Raw genomic sequence first — 20,303 nt, forward strand, 5'->3', positions numbered from 1 at the left:
CTACTGTCTTTTGGTAACTGAGCACCTTTCTTGTGTTTACTGGATATTAGAATAGCCTCTCTGTTGAGATGCTCTTTGCAGTCTTTTTGCCATTTAAAACATCCCACAGGGTCGGCATTTCAGGTGGCTGTGAAGTGCTGCATGGGCCCTGCACATCCCATGCCGTTGTGCCTGGTTCCAGGCCTGGCTCCTCCACTTCTTTTTTTTTTTTTTTTTTTTTTTTTTTTGATAGGCAGAGTGGACAGAGAGAGAGAGACAGAGAGAGAAAGGTCTTCCTTTGCAGTTGGTTCACCCTCCAATGGCCGCCGCTGCAGCCGGCGCACCGCGCTGATCCGATGGCAGGAGCCAGGATCCAGGTGCTTTTTCCTGGTCTCCCATGGGGTGCAGGGCCCAAGCACCTGGGCCATCCTCCACTGCACTCCCTGGCCATAGCAGAGGGCTGGCCTGGAAGAGGGGCAACCGGGACAGAATCCGGCGCCCCGACCGGGACTAGAACCCGGTGTGCCGGCGCCGCAAGGTGGAGGATTAGCCTGTTGAGCCACGGCGCCGGCTCCTCCACTTCTGATCCTGCTTCCTGCTAATGCACGCCCTGAGAGGCTGCAATGAGGACTCGGGTACTTGGTTCCCTGCCACCCAGGTGAGATGGAATTCCTGGTTCTTGGATTTGGCCTGGCCCAGCCCTGGGTGTTGCAGGCATTTGGGGAGTGAACTAGCAGGTGGAAGATCCTGCTGTCTCTGCCTTTCAGATAAAATGAAAATAAATAAGCAGTTTTAACATAAAAATCCCTTTATTGATGGGGATGTTTTATAGAATGGAGAGATTAGCCTTTTGTCTATGATGTAGAGTGCAGATTTTTCACTTCATTTTTTTTTATTTTTTAAAGATGTATTTATTTATTTAACAGAGTGACAGAAAGAAGGGGAGAGACATAGAGACATCTACCATCTACTGGTTCATTCCCAGATGGCCACAGTAGCCAAGGCTTGACCAGGCCAAGGCCAGGAGCCAGAGCTCCATCGTGGTCTCCCACTTGGGTGGCAGAGACCCAAGTACTTGGGCCATCTTCCACTGCTTTCCCAATCAAGAAGCTGGGTCGGAAGCAGAGTAACCAGGATTCAAAACTGGTGCTCTGATAGGGGATGCTGGTGTCACAGGTGGTGGTTTAACTTGCTGCCTCACTGCACCTTCCCCTTCATTGTCTTTTTTCTTTTAAGATTTATTTATTTATTTGAAAGAGTTACACAGAGAGAGGAGAGGCAGAGAGAGAGAGAGAGGTCTTCCATCCGATGGTTCACTCTCCAATTGGCTGCAACAGCCAGAACTGCGCTGATCCAAAGCCAGGAGCCAGGAGCTTCTTCCGGGTCTCCCACGTGGGTGCAGGGGCCCAAGGACTTAAGCCATCTTCTACTGCTTTCCCAGGCCATAGCAGAGAGCTGGATCGGAAGTGGAGCAGCCAGGTCTTGAACCAGTGCCCAAATGGGATGCCAGTGCTTTAGGCCAGGGCGTTAACCTGCTGTGCCACAGCACCAGCCCCTTCATTGTCTTTTGAATTGACATTTTTTTCTGAGCTGACAGTTTTTATTTTTCTTTGATGAAATTACAGGTTTGGTTTTTCTGGTGTTTTGTTTTTTTTAATAAACAGCTTCTGAATGTGCCAGATACTCTTCAGGGTGTTTTGGTCTGTTCAGATACAAAGCATTGTCCAGGACCTTGTGTGGCTGAGCATCTCAGGTAATAGGGATGGACAATCAGAAGCAAACAGCGGAGAAAGAAGAAGCAAATAGAGCTGGGTGTTGTGGTACAGCCAGTTCAGGTACTACGTGGGAGCCCACATGCCCGATCGGAGTGCCTGGGTCAACGTGGCTGCTCCATGTTGCTGATCGAGCTAATGCACATGGGAAGCAGCATGTGAGGCCCAAGTGCTTGAGTTCTGCCCTTCCACATGGGAGCCCAGATGGAGTTTCTGGCTCCTAGCTTCAAGCTGGCCTGGCCTCAGATGTTATGGGTATTTGGGGAGTGAGCCAGTGAACAGAAGATACCTCACTCTCTGTTGCTGCGCCTTTCAAATAAATCTTTTAAAGAAGTAGCAGCAGATAACTGCCAGAGGTAGGAGAACGGAACAGAGAGGAGCAGGGGTGCCGTTGTAGGTGGTGGGCCAGGAAGGGCCCTGCGGAGGTGGCAGCGGAAGAGTTACTAGTACAGGGTGGGAAAGGACCCTCCCGGCAGCGAGACCTCGGCTGCACAGGCCCTCAGGTGGCTGGGGTGAAGTTTTCCCAGTGGGGCCAGGAGGAAGAGAAGTTAGGGCTGCAGCTTGTGGCCACATCAGGTAGTCCTGGGTGAGGAGTTTGGATTTTGTTTTGTAATGGGAAGTCATTGAAAGGTTTTTTTAAAAGGGACTTGCATGATCTGATATACAATTAAAAGGATTACTCAGCTGAATGGAAAAAGATTAGAAGGGCTTATAGTGGAAGCCAGATTAAGAGCTACTGCAGTAGCCTAAGCAAGAAATGATAGAAACTAAAGTTAAATATCTTTGTGTGTTACTCAGCAGAAAAATGATATAATGTTATTTGCACACTCCAATATTATTTGTCTTCTTCATTCGTTTACATGGATTTTTCTCCCTCTGTTAAATATTTCTTCAATTACAGTTTTTACAAAGGCAATTTTAAATACTCCAGGTAGAGTGCAACAAGGTGTTTAAGACAACTATAATATTTTAGAGTTTATTCTCTGTACCTTTTCTTGTACATACCAGCATTTGGTCTCTATGGCATATTTAGCCAATGTTTATAGTACTTTTCAGGTCTTTTCTAGCCATGTGTTTATATTTTTTTGTTTTCTGGTAAATATTGCTACAGCTTGAAATGCTGTTCCTTAAAATCCTGTTACTTACGCATCAACTTGTTTCCTTCCCCCTGTGTAACAAAATAAAGACAGGAGTATTCCGCATTTTTCCATCTACATGGAAATCTTGTAAAATATTCCCAATGGTATCTTTCTTACCAGCTCTGCTTTTACTTCTCAATTTTAAAAGTATTACTTAATCTTAATTTTTCGTACTTAATGCTTTTGAAAATGTGCCCTAAGTGCTTTACGTTAATACTTCGTTAGCTCTTCCCAACAACCCTGTGCAGTAGTTATTACCATTATTATCTCCATTTTATAGTTGCTAAGAACTCTGAAACTTAAGAAAGATTGAGTAATTAGCCCATGTTACACAGTGTAGGGCCATGGCATGGAGCACAGCTCAGTATATGAGAAATAATGTCACATGTAATAAATAAAAACATAATTATTTGGTTTTTCTGCTGATTTTGGCTCTTGGAAGTTGAAAGAATTTCAAGCTTAGTACCTAGATGGACACCAGCTACTTTGTACAATTGGGTGGTGGCAACTCTGGGTCTTTACTTCCGTTCCATTCATGGCTGGGTTCTATTAACCTGTCTCTAACAGACTGAATTTAACTTGTTTGGAGGACAAGTGAAAAACTGATTATTTGGGGCCGGCACTGTGGCACAGCTGGTTAAAACCCTGGCCTGCAGTGCTGGCATGCCATATGGGCTCCAATTTGAGTACTGGCTGCTCCACTTTCCATCCAGCGCCCTGCTAATTCACCTGGGAAAGCAGTGGAGCGTGGCCCAAGTCCTTGGGTCCCTGCACCCACATGGGAGACCTGGAAAAAGCTCCTGGCTCCTGGCTTCCGGCTACTGGCTTCAGATTGGCTCAGCTCTGACCATTGTGGATATTTGGGGAGTGAACCAATGGATGGAAGACCTCTCTCTGTCTCTGTCTCTGTCTCTCTGTCTCTCTTTCTCTCTCTGTCTCTCTGTCTCTACCTTTCTCTGTAACTCTTCGAAATAAATAAAATAGATCTTTTTTAAAAAAGAAACTGATTATTCGATATGTCACCTTGTTTCTGTGTAAATTGCCTTGCATTTTTGCCATTTTCAAGTACTCTTGGGGCAGAATGAAAATCAGCAGGTTTTCTTTTCTTTTTTTTTTTTTTAGGGCCATCTGAATCTGATAATTTTTCTCATAACCTGAGAGGAGTAATCCCACGAAGTTTTGAATATTTGTTTTCCTTAATTGATCGTGAAAAAGAGAAGGTAAAATGTACTATAAAATTAAAGTGCTTCTATGAAATGCCTGGTTTTAAGTGCTTAGCTATTAATAATTAGTTCATGATGCATGGAGGGCCATGGATGAGATTCTCCAGTGTGGATGGGCTGGTGTAGTACAAAAACACCTTTTAATTCTTGTGGTGAAATTAAGGATTCTGAGTTTTTAGTTTATAAGCATGCATCGTGCTTGGACCTAGATTATGGGTTTATAAGGAAGGGAAGTATCACTTCTCAGGCTCTCCAAAGATTTCACAGCAGAGAAAGCATAAGAAAGTCTCAACCCAAGAAAACAGCTGTACTAATAATACCAAGCCTGTCAGCTGCCTGCACTAAGCTCATGACGTCTAGTAGTGATGGGCCTGTCCTTACTGCCTTTGTTGCACCTGCTACCCCCTTACCATGGTTTCCTGGCTCCACAGGAGGTGTGGCTCTATCATTCTGGGATGTGGTCTTTTCTTTTATTGACTCCCAGGTCAGGCCATTCTCGAAATATACAGTTCCAGCCCGTCTTTGCCTTGCTTCTGTTTCCTATAGTTGCTGTTTGATCATGGTCTTGGTTGGAGCTCTCAGAACCTGCTTTGATTCGGGGAGCCACCTGATTCACAAATCTCTTATGTTTTGCTTTACTCAGATAAACTCCACTAAGTTCAATTGGTCTAAGGAATTTTCTTTTTAACATCATTTGCTGAAATTATCTCTGACGTTGCAGTTAGACACAAAGGTTGCATGCCAATGAAATAGTTAAAGTTAGTGCCATGCATTTCTGTGGTTAAAAATCCTATAGAGGGGTGAATGTGAGGCCTGTGGTTAAGACACTGCTCAGGACTCCCTGCATCCCTTTCAGAGTGCTTGGCTCAAGTTCTGGCTTCTCCACTTTTGATCCAGCTTCCTGCTAATGTGCACCCTGCGAGGCAGCAGATGATGGCTCAATACTTGAGTCCCTTCCACACATGTGGGAGACCCGGATTGAGTTCCAGGCTCCTAGCTTCAGCCTGCCCAGCTCTGGCTGTTGGAGGCTTTTGGATTGTGAACCAGTAGATGGAAGATTCTTGTCTGACTCTGTCTCTTTCTCTCTCTGCTTTTCAAATGAAAATAAATAAATAAAAATTGGAATCCCTTTTTTAAAAAAAAAGAATCCTACAGTCTTTTGAAATAAATTATTTTTAGTCTTTTAAAGAGCACAACATTTCTTTCAAATAAAACTTTATAAAGAAATCCAATATATAAGACTTTTCAATTCCCATCTCCCTGTGTTGGCTCTGAGGGATCTCCGAAACCTTGAGGGCTCCTGGGACCACAGTTTGCTTTAAAATGTGATATGTTGAAAATAATTACCTGGATTTTAACTTCTGGCTATCTTATATTGTATCAAGGGATAATAGTATACAAAATGTATACTTTAGCTGTGCAAGCTAAGGATAAAGATGTGAACATAATGCATCTGAATGAAGTATCTCTTTTACAGGCTGGAGCTGGGAAGAGTTTCCTTTGCAAATGTTCCTTTATTGAAATCTACAATGAGCAGATCTATGACCTGCTGGACTCTGCATCTGCTGGCCTGTACTTAAGGGAGCACATCAAGAAGGGAGTCTTCGTCGTCGGTGCGGTGGAGCAGGTGGTAACGTCGGCTGCCGAGGCCTATCAGGTGCACTGCCAGAAACGTTTGTTGGATGCATGGGCAACAGACATGCTGTGCAAACATCCCAGTCACAAAAAGAGAACTGAGCTGTCAAAAACATTCCATAAAGGCATAATACAAAAGTGTTCATGAGAAGTAAAGCAAAAAAAAATGCTAGTATTTCATAGATCTCTCCTTAGCTAAAAAAGAACCTTGAACTGCTTGATTTTGAATTATTTTGGTGCTGTTCATTCTAATCAGGTAATTCTAAAGGCCACCCTGCAGGTAACAATCTGTAAGTATTTATATTACTTTAGTGGCTCCTCCTGGGAGCTGCCTATTTGCGGAGCCCTTAGGAACGCTGGCTTTAATCTGACTGTTCCTACTTTGCACCTCTGCTTGTTTAGTAGGGATCAAAAGCCAACTTCTTTGGAGCATCCAAAGATGTGAGTTATTCTCACATTTTTAAGGAATCTGATCTTGGCCAGTTGATTAAAGCAGTGTTTTAATATATCATATTTGATCTATATGAAATATTGGCACGTTGCATGTAAGTTACTAAACATGATGTGGGTGTGGTATGGTGGGGTGCAGATATTTGGCCCTGGGAGCACTCCGATCTCATATTGGAGTGGCTGGTTGAAGTCCTGGCTGCTCTGCTTCTGATCCAGGTTCCTGCTTAGACATTGCCTGGGAAGCACTGGATGATGGCTCAAGTACTTGGGTTCCTGCCACAGACATAGGAGACCTGGATTGAGTTCTGGGCTCTTGGCTTTAGCTGTCCCTTCCTGGTGTTGTGTGGACATTTGAGGAGTGAACTAGCGGATGGAAGATCTCTCTCTCTCTCTCTCTCTCTCTCTCTCTGTGTGTTTCTCTGCCTTTCAGATAAAATGAAAATAAATAAACTTTAAGCATGATATTAATGTGGACTTGCAGGAGCCCATTAGACAGTCTAACGTCATGAGTGCTGTCCTGTTTTCCTGGGTGCTCCTCCCTAGCCCGTGTCTCTGCTTCAGCAGTGTGCTGAATGTCACCGTTTTCTTTTACTTCCCAGTCACAGACTTGCATATGCAGACACAGACTGGTTTAGCCTGTTTTTGAGTTTTAAGCAATGTTTTTTTATCATTCTATGACTTTTTTACTTTAACATGGTTTACGGAATAAGTCCACATTGTGTTTATTTTCACAGCTTTATAACATTCCATTGATTTATTCTTCCATCTTCAACAAGTCTCCCATTTAACCTTCTGCATAAGCCTGTGTGCAGCCCAGATAAGGTTTGGGGGCGGTCGGAGGGAGGTTATGCTCCAACACAAGACAACAGCCTTGCAGGAAGTGGTTTCTGTGGGGTAGGCAGGCCTGGCACTCCACACAGCACTTTGGGTTCCTCCCGGCACAGTGTTCTGCACAGGCACACTTGTTCCTTTTGGGCACAATGCCAGTGTTGCTCACCACCACCGCCCTGGGAAGTGCATATGTCCTTTGTCTTGAGCGGTTCTGGGCATTCCTGCGGGTGGGGGCAGTCCCTGATGGCACAGTAAGGTGTCTTCTGCTATTATTATCTGGACACTGCTTACTTTTGATTGGTTGGGAGCTGGAAATGGATACCCATCCGGTCAAGAGAGGCTGATATAATGAATCCTTCTATCCTGTCTCAGGTATCGTCGAGTTTAGAGAGGCCTACGTCTTTATAAAACATTCAGTTTGTACTGGAATATTGCATGTCTCTTCACTTATTTAAGCTTTTAATGTCTGGGAATATAATTTTTGTAGTTTTCACTATAAAAGTCTTACCAATTTTTTTGGCTTTATTGCAATATATTGTATTTTTTGTTACTCTCATAATCTCCTTTCAGTTACATTTCCTGTTTGGTATGTGTAGAAGTGCAGTCAATGCTTACCAGACCACTTTTATAATCAGCCACCTTGCTAAAACTACCTTATAAAACCAAGAGTGTGTGATAGATGCTTTTTCTACCTCTGTTGACATGGTTACATGGCTTATCTCCTTTGCCATCCTAACATGATAAAATACTAAATTAGATTTAATGTTTTGTTGGGTATTTTTCACCAATGTTAAAGACTGGGATCAATCTATACTTTGCCTTTGTCCTACTCTTCTTAATTTTTTTAATCTTTATCTTTATCTATTTTCCAGAACTTTGTTGTTTAGAATAAGCTTAGAAAGTCTGGTAGAACACATCTGCAGAACCATCTGGGCCTTTTATTTTGTGTGAGTTTTACCTACATATAAAATAAAATAGAGCTATGCAAGCATTTTATTCCTTCTCGGGTTAGTTTTAGGAGAGTTATGTATTCCTAGAAAAATTTTGGTTTGCTCTCAGTTTTCAAATGTATTGGCATAAAGTTGAATACCTTTGCTGTAACTGCCGTTTTGCTGGGTTTTATGTAGTTGATGTTGTTGACACGTCCTGGCTCTTTGGCATTTTCTTTGCTTTTTCTTTTGTGGGTTTATCATCCTGCTCCTTACCTGCTGCATATGATGGACCCTCAGCTCATTTGGGCCTTTCTGTTGTGATAAAAGCATTTAATATAATCCTTGTATAGATCTCGATTCTTTTTCTGCTACTCATGAATTACTTATAAATGTTATTTTTCCATTCTCAACTATATGGAGATTTCTAATTTATTTTTCATGTTGATTCCTCAACTGCACTGGGGCCAGAGAATGTGGTTTGTGTAATGCCTCACTCTAGGATTCTTTGAGATAGAATTAATGGATTAATACAGTGAGCAATGGATGAACAGTGTGTGCTTGAGAAGAAGGTACAATGCATGGTGCTTCAAAGAGATATATTGATCCTGCACTGGAGGCTGAGGTGTGTCAATTTCCTTTAGTTTTCAAAATTATTTATTTTTATTTGAAAGGCAGACAGAGAGATCCTCCATCAGCTATTTACCCAACTGCTCACAACAGCTAGGGTTGGACAGGAGCTCAGAACTCAATCTGGGTCTCCCACGTGGGGCAAGGACCCAAGTACTTCAGCCATCAGTTTGTTGCTTCCCAAGGTACACATTAGAGAGAAGCTGGACCAGAAAGTGGGACAGTGCCTCACACCGTCATACAAGCGTGGCATGTGGGCATCTCAGACAGCATCTTTACCACTGTGCCAAGTACCTACCTTAATTATTTTATGTTTTGCTGCCTATGTTGATTATTATAGATTCTTGTCTGTTTTAATACATATGTATACATGTGGAATAGACTTTTATTATGTGCATGTACAAGTAGAGAATTACTTTATCCTTTGATTTTGATCTATAATCAGTGCTTTCCTGTCACATAGTTGCCTTACAAATCTGTTGCATCTGATGTTCACCTATCACTCAGCATCTTTAGATTAGTGTTTGCCCAGTGCATGTTTACCCTCAGTCCTTGTGCCTCTTAATGCTTTAGTTATTTCTTGTAAACCAGATCGCTACCAAAGTTTTGCCTTTTTTAAATTACTCTGACAGTTTTACCTTTCTTAATTTACAAATATTTGCATTGATGTGACTTTTGATATTGTTGGACTGGTCATTCTACCATCTACGTGTTCTTATCGGTTTTATTCAATACCTCTTTCTCTTTTCTGGCCTTTTTGTTGTTGCTCTAGAATGCAGTCCAACTTGCTAGGGAAAAAAGACTCTAATTGTTTTTGCACCTTTGCAGAAACATAAATTAACTAAACATGTATGAGTTTATATCTAACTGTATTCAGTTTCATTGGCCTTTTTTACCCAATACAAATCTGTTGATTATTATGGATTGTTGCTGAATAATAAATAGGTCTTGTGATAGGGCAGGGTAACTCTTCCATTTTGTTCTTTTTAACAATTATATTGGTTTTTCTTGGTGCATTGCAATTTACTTACAACCAGCTTATCTATTTCTACTAAAACATCTGCTAGGGTTTTGAATGGAATTATATTGAACCTAATGATTGTTTTGGTGGAAAATTGATATCTTAATAGTATCAGGCCTTCTGATCCAGGAGCATATGCCAAGCATTTTTGTTTATTATTCTTGGTATTTATATGATATCCAAGCAACATGCTTGTATTTGCTTCTCCCTTGTTGCTCTGGTCACGATGACAGATATAGTACTACTTTTACACTTTGCTTTTATTGATGATATTGCATGAGAATTTTCCCATGTTTGAGGAACTGTCTTTTGCTGTTTTGAAGTATATAAATATATAACTCATAATTTATTTAATATTTAATATATGCTAGTTAATGTTATATAAAAGAAGCATCCAGGAAATACGGAAAGTACAAATCTCATTTTTGCACTGTGTGTGGTTAGTGGAAGGAGTTGTAACAGCTAGCATTTATTGGGTATATGCCAGTACTGTGCGACCTCCTTTTAGGTAAAGTTACGAATTCCTATTTTGCCCTATACTTACACGTAGTATAGCCTCGCAGCTCCCAGTGGAGTCCTCTGACCCTTGGCATCACCAGAGAGCTGCTCAGGAATGCAGACTCGGGCGGAGCCTCACATTGAAGCTGAGTTTTAGCAGCTCCCCAGGTGATTCCTGCACACATTAGATTCAGATTTCTGCACTGTGGGGTGGATACCCCAGTCTCGTAAAAATATGGAGGCCATGCCTGAAAAGGTTCGGCTGGGCTTGATCACAAGACTTGAGCTCACGTCCCTCTGATTCCAGAGCCTTCCATCTGAACCTTTGCTTATACTGCTTGCCATGGGAATGGAGAGGGAAATAAAGATGTGTAGAACAGCCGGCGCCGCGGCTCAACAGGCTAATCCTCCGCCTAGCAGCGCCGGCACACCGGGTTCTAGTCCCGGTCGGGGCGCCGGGTTCTGTCCCGGTTGCCCCTCTTCCAGGCCAGCTCTCTGCTGTGGCCCAGGAGTGCAGTGGAGGATGGCCCAAGTGCTTGGGCCCTGCACCCCACAGGAGACCAGGATAAGCACCTGGCTCCTGCCTTTGGATCAGCGCGGCGCACCAGCCGCAACACGCCAGCCACGGTGGCCATTGGAGGGTGAACCAACAGCAAAAGGAAGACCTTTCTCTCTGTCTCTCTCTCTCTCACTGTCCACTCTGCCTGTAAAAAAAAAAAAAAAAAAAAAAAGATGTGTAGACCAGAAGAACTGATACAACTTTGGCTTTATGGTAACTTACAGTTGTTGTGGGGTTTTTTTGTTTGTTTGTTTGTTTGACAGAGATATAGACAGTGAGATAGAGAGACAGAGAGAAAGGTCTTCCTTCCGTTGGTTCACCCTCCAAATGGCCACTATGGCTGGAACTGCGCTGATCCCAAGCCAGGAGCCAGGTGCTTCTTCTTGGTCTCCCATGCAGGTGCAGGGCCCAAGCACTTGGGCCATCCTCCACTGCCTTCCTGGGCCACAGCAGAGAGCTGGACTGGAAGAGGAGTAGCCGGGACTAGAACTGGCACTCATATAGGATGCCAGTGCCACAGGCAGAGAATTAACCAAGTGAGCCATGTCGCCAACCCTATGTTTTTATTTTTTTTTTTTTTTTTTTTTCTTGTGGTCCATCATTTTCACAGAGTGTCAGAGAGATTTTATGATTTGCTTCAACACAGAGAATGGTAAAGCCAGTTCTGGATCTGTGCCTTCAGGTTTCCTGTTTGTTCTCTTTCCAGAATGTAGTGGGGGAACAAAGGGGAACGAGTGTATCCTTGAAGGACCGGCAGTCCTACTCACCACCCTGTGCAGATTTCCTGCTGATTTTGGTGACTGTTGTGTACCACCTGGAACTTGTGATAACGTGATTTCTTTTAGAAAAAATAATTTTTTTTAAGATGTATTTATTTATTTGAGAGGCAGAGGCAGAGAGAGAAAGAGGATCTTTGTGTTGGGCCATCTTCCACTGCCTTCCCAGGCCATAGCAGAGAGCTGGATCGGAGGAGCAGCCAGGACTAGAACTGGCACCCGTATGGGACGCCAGTGCCGCAGGCAGAGAATCAACCTACTGCGCCACAGCTCTGGCCCCCACTGTTGTTTTTAATACACTTTTCTTTTTGCACAGGTGTTGTCTGGAGGGTGGCGAAACAGACGTGTGGCATCAACGTCAATGAACAGGGAATCCTCGAGGTCTCATGCAGTCTTTACAATCACAGTTGAGTCAATGGAGAAAAGCAATGAGACTGTGAATATACGGACCTCCCTGCTCAACCTGGTGGACTTAGCAGGATCTGAGAGGCAAAAAGATACCCATGCAGAGGGGATGAGGCTGAAGGTAAAATGAAACTGTGGTCTTGAACTTGCATGTGAATTCGTACTAGACATCAGTATCATACTCAGAATTGTGAGGACTGCATAGAAATAAGAAATTGCTCCTATCTGAAAGGAACAGAGATCTTTGTTGTGGGGTTGGGCAGTAAGGGTAATGGATAGGTCAAGTCCATCAGTAGCAAGGGTGGTTGAACTCCTGCTGGGGGGATGGTGGTCAGAGGAAGAAGGGTGAGACACAGACTGCTGTGGAAGTATGAGAAGGAAGTCTTGAGTTGTCTCACAGCAGGCACAGGGACTGCTGCCCGGGGGGCACCCTCAGGGTCATTGCAGAGGCGGAGTGAGAGTGGCTTGCGCCATTTCAGCTGAGTTGAGGGGTTCATTGGTCAGACAGGCAGGCAGGTTCAGACCACTGAAGACCACAAATGCCAGGCCAAGTTGGTGCTCATTTTCTAGACACTGGGAAACACTCAAAGGTTTTGAGCCAGAGAAGAAAGCCTGTTTTATGAAATCTTGGTCATCTGACCTACTACTGCAGAATCAAGAGGAGAGAGCCTACAGAGAGAAGAGACCAGCTACACTGTTTAATAGTTCAAGTGTGAAGGGTGAAGGACCAACTCCTAGGCAAAGGTATCAGCAGTGGAACCAGAGGCTGGGGAAGAGGAGTTACACATAGAGGTCAGCTCTGGCATTAAAAGTGAGGATTTGAGCCTGCTGAGCTCGCAAGCAGTTTTAGGCAATCCAAGGTTTGTGTTTTCATTGAGATGAGAAGCATAATAAAATAGCTCATTTAAACAGACACTTCTCTACTTACATTTGAGTTACATCCCTATAAACGCATCTTAAATTGAAAATATCTTCAATTAAAATGCGTTTAAGGCCGGTGCCGTGGCTCACTTGGCTAATCCTCCGCCTGTGGCACCTGCATCCCGGATTCTAGTCCCTGTTGGATCGCCAGGTTCTGGTCCCGGTTGCTCCTCTTGCAGTCCAGCTCTCTGCTGTGGCCCGCGAGAGCAATGGAGGATGTCCCAAGCGCTTGGGCCCTGCAGCTGCGTGGGAGACCAAGAGGAAGCACCTGTCCTGGCTTTGGATTGGTGCAGCGCTAGCCATGGCAGCCATTAGGGTAGTGAACCAACGGAAGGAAGACATTTCTCTCTCTGTCTCTCTCTCTCTCACTGTCTAACTCTGCCTGGCCAACAACAACAAAAAATGCGTGTAAGACACTCTGCCTACCAGAAATCACAGATGAGCATGAAAAGTACCCTGTAGAGCATCAGTTCTTTCCCGTTGTGATTCCTGACTGCCAAGGAGCCCCTGCCCAGCATCCTGAGAGAGGATCCCGGAGAGAGGGATATGAGGGGTCTTAAAGTGGGCATTACGAAGACCTATGCATGATTTCATAATGCATTGCATCAAATAAACTTCCATTGGAGTATTACATTTCCACAAACTTTTTGAAGTACCATGTATCACTAACATGGGAAAAGATCAAAGTTCACAGTACAGTTTTACTGAGTGTGTGTTGTCTTTGCACCACACTAAAATTATACTGTGCATCAAATAGGAAAAGACCAAAGGATGGTTGAGCACATTTTATTTTCTAAATTTAGTTGTGAGGCCAGTGCTGTGGCATGGCAGATAAAGACGCTGCCTGCAGTGCTGGCATCCCATATGGGTGCTGGTTCAAGTCCTGGCTGTTCCACTTCCAACCCAGCTCTTTGCTATGGCCTGGGAATGCAGTAGAAGATGGCCTAAGTCCTTGGGCTCCTACACCTGTGTGGGAGAGCTGAAAGAAGCTCTTGACTCCTGGCTTCAGATCAGCTCAGCTCCGGCTGTTGCGACCATTTGGGGAGTAAACCAGTGGATGGAAGACCTCTCTCTCTGCCTCTGCCTCTCTGTAACTCTGCCTTTCAAATAAATAAATAATTTTTTTTTCAAAGATTTATTTTCTGAGCCATAACAGAGCTGGGTTGGAAGTGGAGCAACCGGGGCTTGAACCGTGCCCAGATGGGATGCTGGCACTGCAGGGGTCCCCTTTACCCACTACACCACAGCGCCAGCCCCAAATAAATATTTTAAAAATAAATAAATAAATACAGTTAGTTGTACTTAACTAATTTTGTCCTTGATTTTCCTTTCCATCCAGAATTGTCACCATAGTAGATATTTTTTTTAAAAAAGATTTATTTTATTTATTTGAAAGGCAGAGTTACAGAGAGAGATAGAGTGGGAGACACAGAAAGAGGTCTTCCATCTGCTGGTTCACTCCTCAAATGGCCACAATGGCTGGAGCTGGGCTAGGCCAAAGCCAGGAACCAGGAGCTTCTTCCAGGTCTCCCACGTGGGTGCAGGGGCCCAAGCGCTTGGGCCATCCTTCACTACTTTCCCAGGCACATTAGCAGGGAGCTGGATCAGAAGTGGAACAGCAGATGCAAACTGACGCCCATATGGGATGCTGGCTTTGCAGGAGGCAGCTTTACCCACTATGCCACAGTGCCGTCCCCTAGACATTTTTAATTCAAGACACCAAAAGAGTAACAAGGGCAACTGAATTTGTGTTCTTTTTCCCCAATACCGTAGGAAGCAGGGAACATAAATCGATCGTTGAGCTGCCTGGGCCAAGTCATTACAGCGCTTGTGGACGTGGGTAATGGAAAGCAGAGACATGTTTGCTACAGAGACTCCAAGCTTACCTTCTTACTGCGGGTACAGTAGGTGGTTGGGCCCTGGCTGCTTTGTGGTCATGTTCACTACGGCTGATAGTGGGACAGTATTGCAGAGTTGGTGGCAAGGGGATATCTTTGTTTAAAAAAGATCTTGTGGTTTCTCACCATTTGTTTCTTTAACAGGATTCCCTTGGGGGTAATGCCAAAACAGCCATCATTGCAAATGTTCATCCTGGATCCAGGTGTTTTGGGGAAACTCTGTCAACACTTAATTTTGCTCAAAGAGCCAAGCTGATTAAAAATAAGGTAAAATACTTTACTAAGTAAATTAGAAAAATACTGAAGCCAAAGAATGCGGTTTTTGTGAATTTAACATCAACTTTTTTTGTGTGAATTTAACATCAACTTTCAATTTAACATCAACTTCTACAAAGAAGCTTATCTTAACTGTATGCAAAATTTGTTTCATCTTTTCTAACCTATCTCATACAGAGAGACCTAGGCTAGGTCTTGTGGTGGCTTTTTTTCCCCCAAGATTTATTTATTTACTTATTTGAAAGTCAGAATTAAAAAGGAAGAAGAACAGAGATCTTCTATCGGCTGGTTCACTCCCCAGTAGCCACAAAGGAGCCAGGAGCTTCTTTGGGGTCTCCCATGTGGGTACCGGGGCCCAAGCAGGGAGCTGGAGTGGGAGCGGAGCAGCCAGGACTCTAACCGGTGCCTATATGGGATGCTGGCGCTGCAGACGGTGGCTTAACCTGCTGTACCACAGCGCTGGCCCCTTGTGGTTATTAATTTTTTTAAAGTTTTATTTATTTATCTGAAAGGCAGAGTTACAGAGGAAGAGAGAGAGGGAGAGATCCTCCATCTGCTGGTTATTCTCCAGATGGCCACAATGGCCAGAGCTGGGCCAATCTGAAGACAGGAGGCAGGAGCTTCTTCCAGGTCTCCCACATGGGTGCAGGGTCCCAAGGACTTGGACCATCTTCTGCTTTCCCAGGCCATAGCAGAGAGCTGGATAGGAAGTAGAGCAGCCAGGAGTCGAACTGGTGCCCATAAGGGATGCCAGCACTGCAGGTGGCGGCTTTACTCACTGTGCCACTGCACTGGCCCCATTTGGTTAACATTTTTTAAGGGGTGGCAAAGATTTTCTTTTGTCATTGGGTTGAAGAATACATTTATTTGCTGAACAGTGCTAGAGCAGAACTGTGTGTACTATGAACCAAAAATCACAAGAGGTTAAAAGTAAAGACTGTTTTGTTCAGGGGCAGAATCAAGTCAGGAGATAAAGGTTGAATTAGAGACCAAACCAGCATTCCACCAAGGGGAGGCAGGCCTGGGACTTCTATAACAAGAAAAGATGTGTGGGGAATTCAGAGCCCAGCGTTCTTGGGAGATGAGCAACTGAGTGAGTCCTGGGGTAGAAGCCCATGGAAATCAGGGTGGCTATAAGTTGTGCAACTCCATTGTCACACCCACGCCACAAGCCTTGCAGAATACTGATATATTGATAGGCTCCAGAAAATTGCTTTATTTTCAGTTCTCAATGTGATGTCAATGCTGCAACTTGTCCATGAGTAAGTCTCAAAGGATCACAAAGGGGTTTTGCTTTTTTTCTTCATCCACTGTGCAGCCATTTGGCTTTTATTTTATCAGTGCATGTGTGCAGGTGCATGGTAGGGGAGGCTGTTCTGTAAAAGGGATTTGATAACATTGCACACTTTGCCTTTTAAGCCATCTGCTCCTCCAGAGATGGCCCATTTTGCTTCTACACAACAAACTCCTTTGATGTTGGTGTGTACCAGGGACCACAGGCTTTTCTTATGAAGTGATAGATGATATGTGGGAGTTCTGGGTGAGGCTTCTGGCTCTTGGCTCCTGGCTTCAACTTAGCCCAGAGCTGGCCATTGTGGCTATCTGGGGAGTGAACCAGCAGACAGAAGATCTGTCTCTCTCTCTCTCTCTCTCTCTCTCTCTCTGAAACTCTTTCAAATAAATAATGATGGATATTTTGTGCTTGTTGGGCCACATGCCCTCTGTCCCAGCTACTTAGCTCCACCTTTGTGGTGAGAAGACTGCTGTAGACAGTCAATGTGCTGTGCTCCGATACAGCTTATCTGTAAAAACAGGCAGTGGCCTGTACTTGTATTTGGCCTGTGAACTGTACTTTGCTAGGCCCTGGTGCAGACTGTTAAAAGGCCAAGGAATCCCTCACCTATTTTGAGAGGTTGGAGACCACTTTGGTTTTAGATAGGAGGTTGTGCTTTAAATTAGTAGGTTCATCTCTCCTCTCTTTCAAGGAGGAATTTGGTCATTCTTTCCCCAAGGTCATGGTTGGACTGGAGAGGCCCTGTCACCCTTTCTCCTAGGTGAATCAAGGGTATCGGCCTGTTCACTCACTCCATTTCCTTGGGTTATGACCCTTAGTGGGGTGTGGGTAACATGAGGAGGAAAAGACTAGAGCTGCCTGACCTCTCTCTCGGGACTTATCAGACATCTTTGGAGAGTGTACAGCTGCCCTGATAATGAGAATTATGATGTCACCAGGGTGGCAGTGATGTCAGAAGAATTTATTAGTGAGGCACATCATAAGAATCAGCAGCTGGCCATGGTTTCCAAAACACAGAACAACAAAGCCAGGAGCTTTATACTGTCACTACCGATGGTGAGTCCCTGCCCCAGCCTGTCCGCACTAGGCTTGTTGAGACTTACTGAGGATGAGCTATTTAGAGCTTTCCCTTGGGGTGCGCTGGGCCTAGGACAGAGTTCAGGGGATCTTGGCATGTGGGAGGATGTTTTTTCCTCACTGAGGGATTGACTGTTTCCCAACTTTGGGTCTCTTTGCTCTGGTTTGCTCTGATTTGCACTTGGTATTGCCCTGTGGGTTTTGTGGGTCTTCTTAAATTTTAATGTTTTTAATTAATAAAGTATTTTTAGAGCAGTTTTAGGTTCACAGCAACATTGAATGGAAAGTACAGAGAGTTCTTGTGTAACCCCTCCCCTGCTACTGAAACTGAATACACCACAGAGTTGTATTCATTTGTGGGCCTTTTTAACATTTTAGAAGTCACCTTAAAATGATATTTCTTTAAGAAAATGAAGATGCCATTTAGTGTGCTAAGAAAACAGAAATGGAGCTGTCAAACCAAGCCCTTCTACCAGGAGGTCATGTAGCCAAAAAAGGGACTAGGGGCGGGCTTTAAAATATATATCTGAAAGGCGGAGTTACAGGAAGTGGGGAGAGATCTTCCATCCACTGGTTCACTCCCTCAGTGGCCTCAATGGCCAGAGCTTGGCCAGGGCAAAGCCAGCAGCTTACTCCTAGAACTCTATCCAGGTCTCCCATGTGGGTACAGGGGCATTTGGGCCATCTTCCACTGCTTTCCAGGTGCATTAGCAGGGAGCTAGATGGGAAGTGGAGCAGCCAGGACTTGAACTGGTGTTGGTGGAATGCTTGTGTCGCAGAGCGGGGGTTAACCCACTGCGCCACGATCAGCCCCTGGGGAAAGGCATTTTGTGCAGCAGTTAAGACGCCACTTGGGATGCGTGCATCCTGTATTGCAGTGTCTGGGTTCACGTCCCGCCTCTGCTTCGGATTCCAGATTGCTGCTAATGCACACCCTGGCAGGCAGCAGGTGAGGACTGACGTCCTTGGGTCCCTGCCACTCACAGAGGGGACCAGATTGAGCTCCAGGTTCTTGGCATTGGCCCCAGCTGTGATAGGCATTTGCAAAGTGAAAATAATTTTAAAAAGATTAGATTCCTCCAGAGAGGGTTGTCGCTGCCAGGCTGACCGCTTAGGCCAGCCTTGCAAAGCGTCCCAGCCGTCCAGGCTGGGCTCCTTCCCCAGAGCCAGGAGGGTACCCCTCAGCTGTGCTCTCTCTTCTCCATTGAGTGGGTGGGGTCAGGCCATCCTCCTTGAAGGAAGGTGTTGGGTGAACACACGAGATCCTAAGGTGGCCTAGCCTGGCAGCGCAGGGCCATAAGAGGGAGCCTCAGGCAGAGTGGTGAGAAGGGAGGCTGGCAGGCAGCCATCTCTCTCTGGCTCGAGATATGCAGGCACAGGTAGAGGGACTCCCTCTGTACACCCGGATCCTGGTGGCCATTCAACGGTTTGTGAGATGGAAATGCAGTTTTGTTTGAGGTCCATCACTCCAAGTCATACTAAGAAAACATAGGTAGGAGTATTCAACTCAAAAAGCATTGTTTTAATTGTTGTTGTTTTTTTAATTCTTAAATAGGCAGTGGTTAATGAAGACACACAAGGAAATGTGAGCCAGCTCCAAGCTGAAGTGAAGAGGCTCAAAGAACAGCTGGCCCAGCTCACGTCAGGGCACATGCCACCAGGAAGCCTTCTGAGCCGAGGTAGGCTGTGCACAGCGTCTCTCCCTGGGCACGACCTCTGAACACTGCTGTGAGAGCCCTCAGGCACAGTGCACAGCGAGGCACAGTGCCACAGACGAGGCTTCCCAGCGCTTCCCGCTAGTCTGGGCTCTGAGTTCCCTGAGATTCAGTGCGAAGGGGAAGTCAGGACGATTTTGAATAATTCACCCCTAGGAAGTGCTAAAAAGAGAACCTAGTGAATTTCATTTAGATCCGCTTCCAAGGTTTTATCCTAGCACATGTAGTGTCTATGTTCACTAAACCTACTTAGTGAAAGACTTATTTTTCTTCAGAGAAGAGCCGATGGAGAATGAATGACTTTGAAATCCATAAAACTAAGGAGGTGACTAAGATCTCGAGAGATGCCCAGCACTGATATTTTTTCCATTTTATTTTATTTTTACTTTTAGATCCATTTGATTTTATTTTACTTCTGCTCCTGTCCTGTGTATGATCTATATATGTTAACTAAATAAAGATCACTTCTATAATATATGTGAACTGAATAAAGACAAACTTATTTTTCACCAGAGGAACCAATGTGGGTGGGCTTATTTGAAACCTGTAATCTGAGGATGACAGCATGGCTCTTTCAGGTTAGCCGAGCGCTGTCGGCCCCCACTCTTTTACCTCATCTTTTGGTTGTAAAGGCAAATAACAGACTTTTTTTTTTCTCTTTCCTTCTTGCTGGTTCAATTGCAGACAAAGAGAAGACGGATTACATGAAGTATTTCCAGGAAGCAATGTTATTCTTTAAGAAATCTGAACAGGAAAAGAAGGTAGGGATCCGAATTTCTAGAAAGGACACTCCAGGAAACTTTCTCCAGAGACTGAAAGAGGAGAGTAAAGGAAGGCTGGGAAGAGTCTTATTTTTGCCTTTAAGATCAACTTTGAATTTGTTGATCAACTTAGTTTTTGTTGATGGGTTTATGAAAATTTAGAGAAGCTGAATTGCAAGAGTGCTTCAGAAAGTTTGTGGGAAATGTACATTGTCTTTTAATTCAGTTTTTCTGTGAACTTTTTGAACTATTCATGTTTTATCAAATCATACATTTCTTAAGTCCCTGGTAGAAAAAATTACCCAGTTAGAAGACCTCACCCTGAAGAAGGAAAGATTTATTCAGTCCAACAAAATGATTGTTAAGTTCCGGGAGGACCAAATCACGCGCCTGGAGAAGCTGCACAAGGAGTCCCGGGGCTGCTTTCTCCCCGAGGAGCAGGACCGTTTGCTCTCGGAGCTCAGGGATGAGATCCAGACTCTGCGCGATCAGGTGAGTCCACGGTGCTTCTGCT

General features: G+C 44.5%; 1 protein-coding gene across 9 annotated transcripts in view; it reads left to right on the forward strand.

Annotated features, from left to right (window-relative positions):
* Positions 1–20,303, forward strand: part of KIF15 (kinesin family member 15) — a 94,623-nt gene that overhangs the window by 43,596 nt on the left and 30,724 nt on the right. For 8 of the 9 annotated variants that reach the window (XR_007921580.3, XM_089306417.1, XM_089306415.1 and 5 more), the window contains 8 exons: positions 4,013–4,110; positions 5,591–5,770; positions 11,759–11,968; positions 14,542–14,667; positions 14,811–14,933; positions 18,869–18,992; positions 19,713–19,789; positions 20,072–20,281. Coding sequence is in view for 8 of the 9 variants with exons in the window: in XM_089306417.1 (XP_089162543.1) it covers positions 4,013–4,110; positions 5,591–5,770; positions 11,759–11,968; positions 14,542–14,667; positions 14,811–14,933; positions 18,869–18,992; positions 19,713–19,789; positions 20,072–20,281 (1,148 nt within the window). In the remaining variant the exon portion in view is untranslated. Of the gene's footprint in view, positions 1–4,012; positions 4,111–5,590; positions 5,771–7,268; positions 7,402–11,758; positions 11,969–14,541; positions 14,668–14,810; positions 14,934–18,868; positions 18,993–19,712; positions 19,790–20,071; positions 20,282–20,303 lie in introns of those variants that run through there. The other variant, XM_089306420.1, reaches the window with a different exon arrangement.

This window comes from Oryctolagus cuniculus, chromosome 10, assembly GCF_051225735.1.
Source record: "Oryctolagus cuniculus isolate XC-2025 breed Fujian yellow rabbit chromosome 10, ASM5122573v1, whole genome shotgun sequence".
NCBI lineage: Eukaryota > Metazoa > Chordata > Mammalia > Lagomorpha > Leporidae > Oryctolagus > Oryctolagus cuniculus.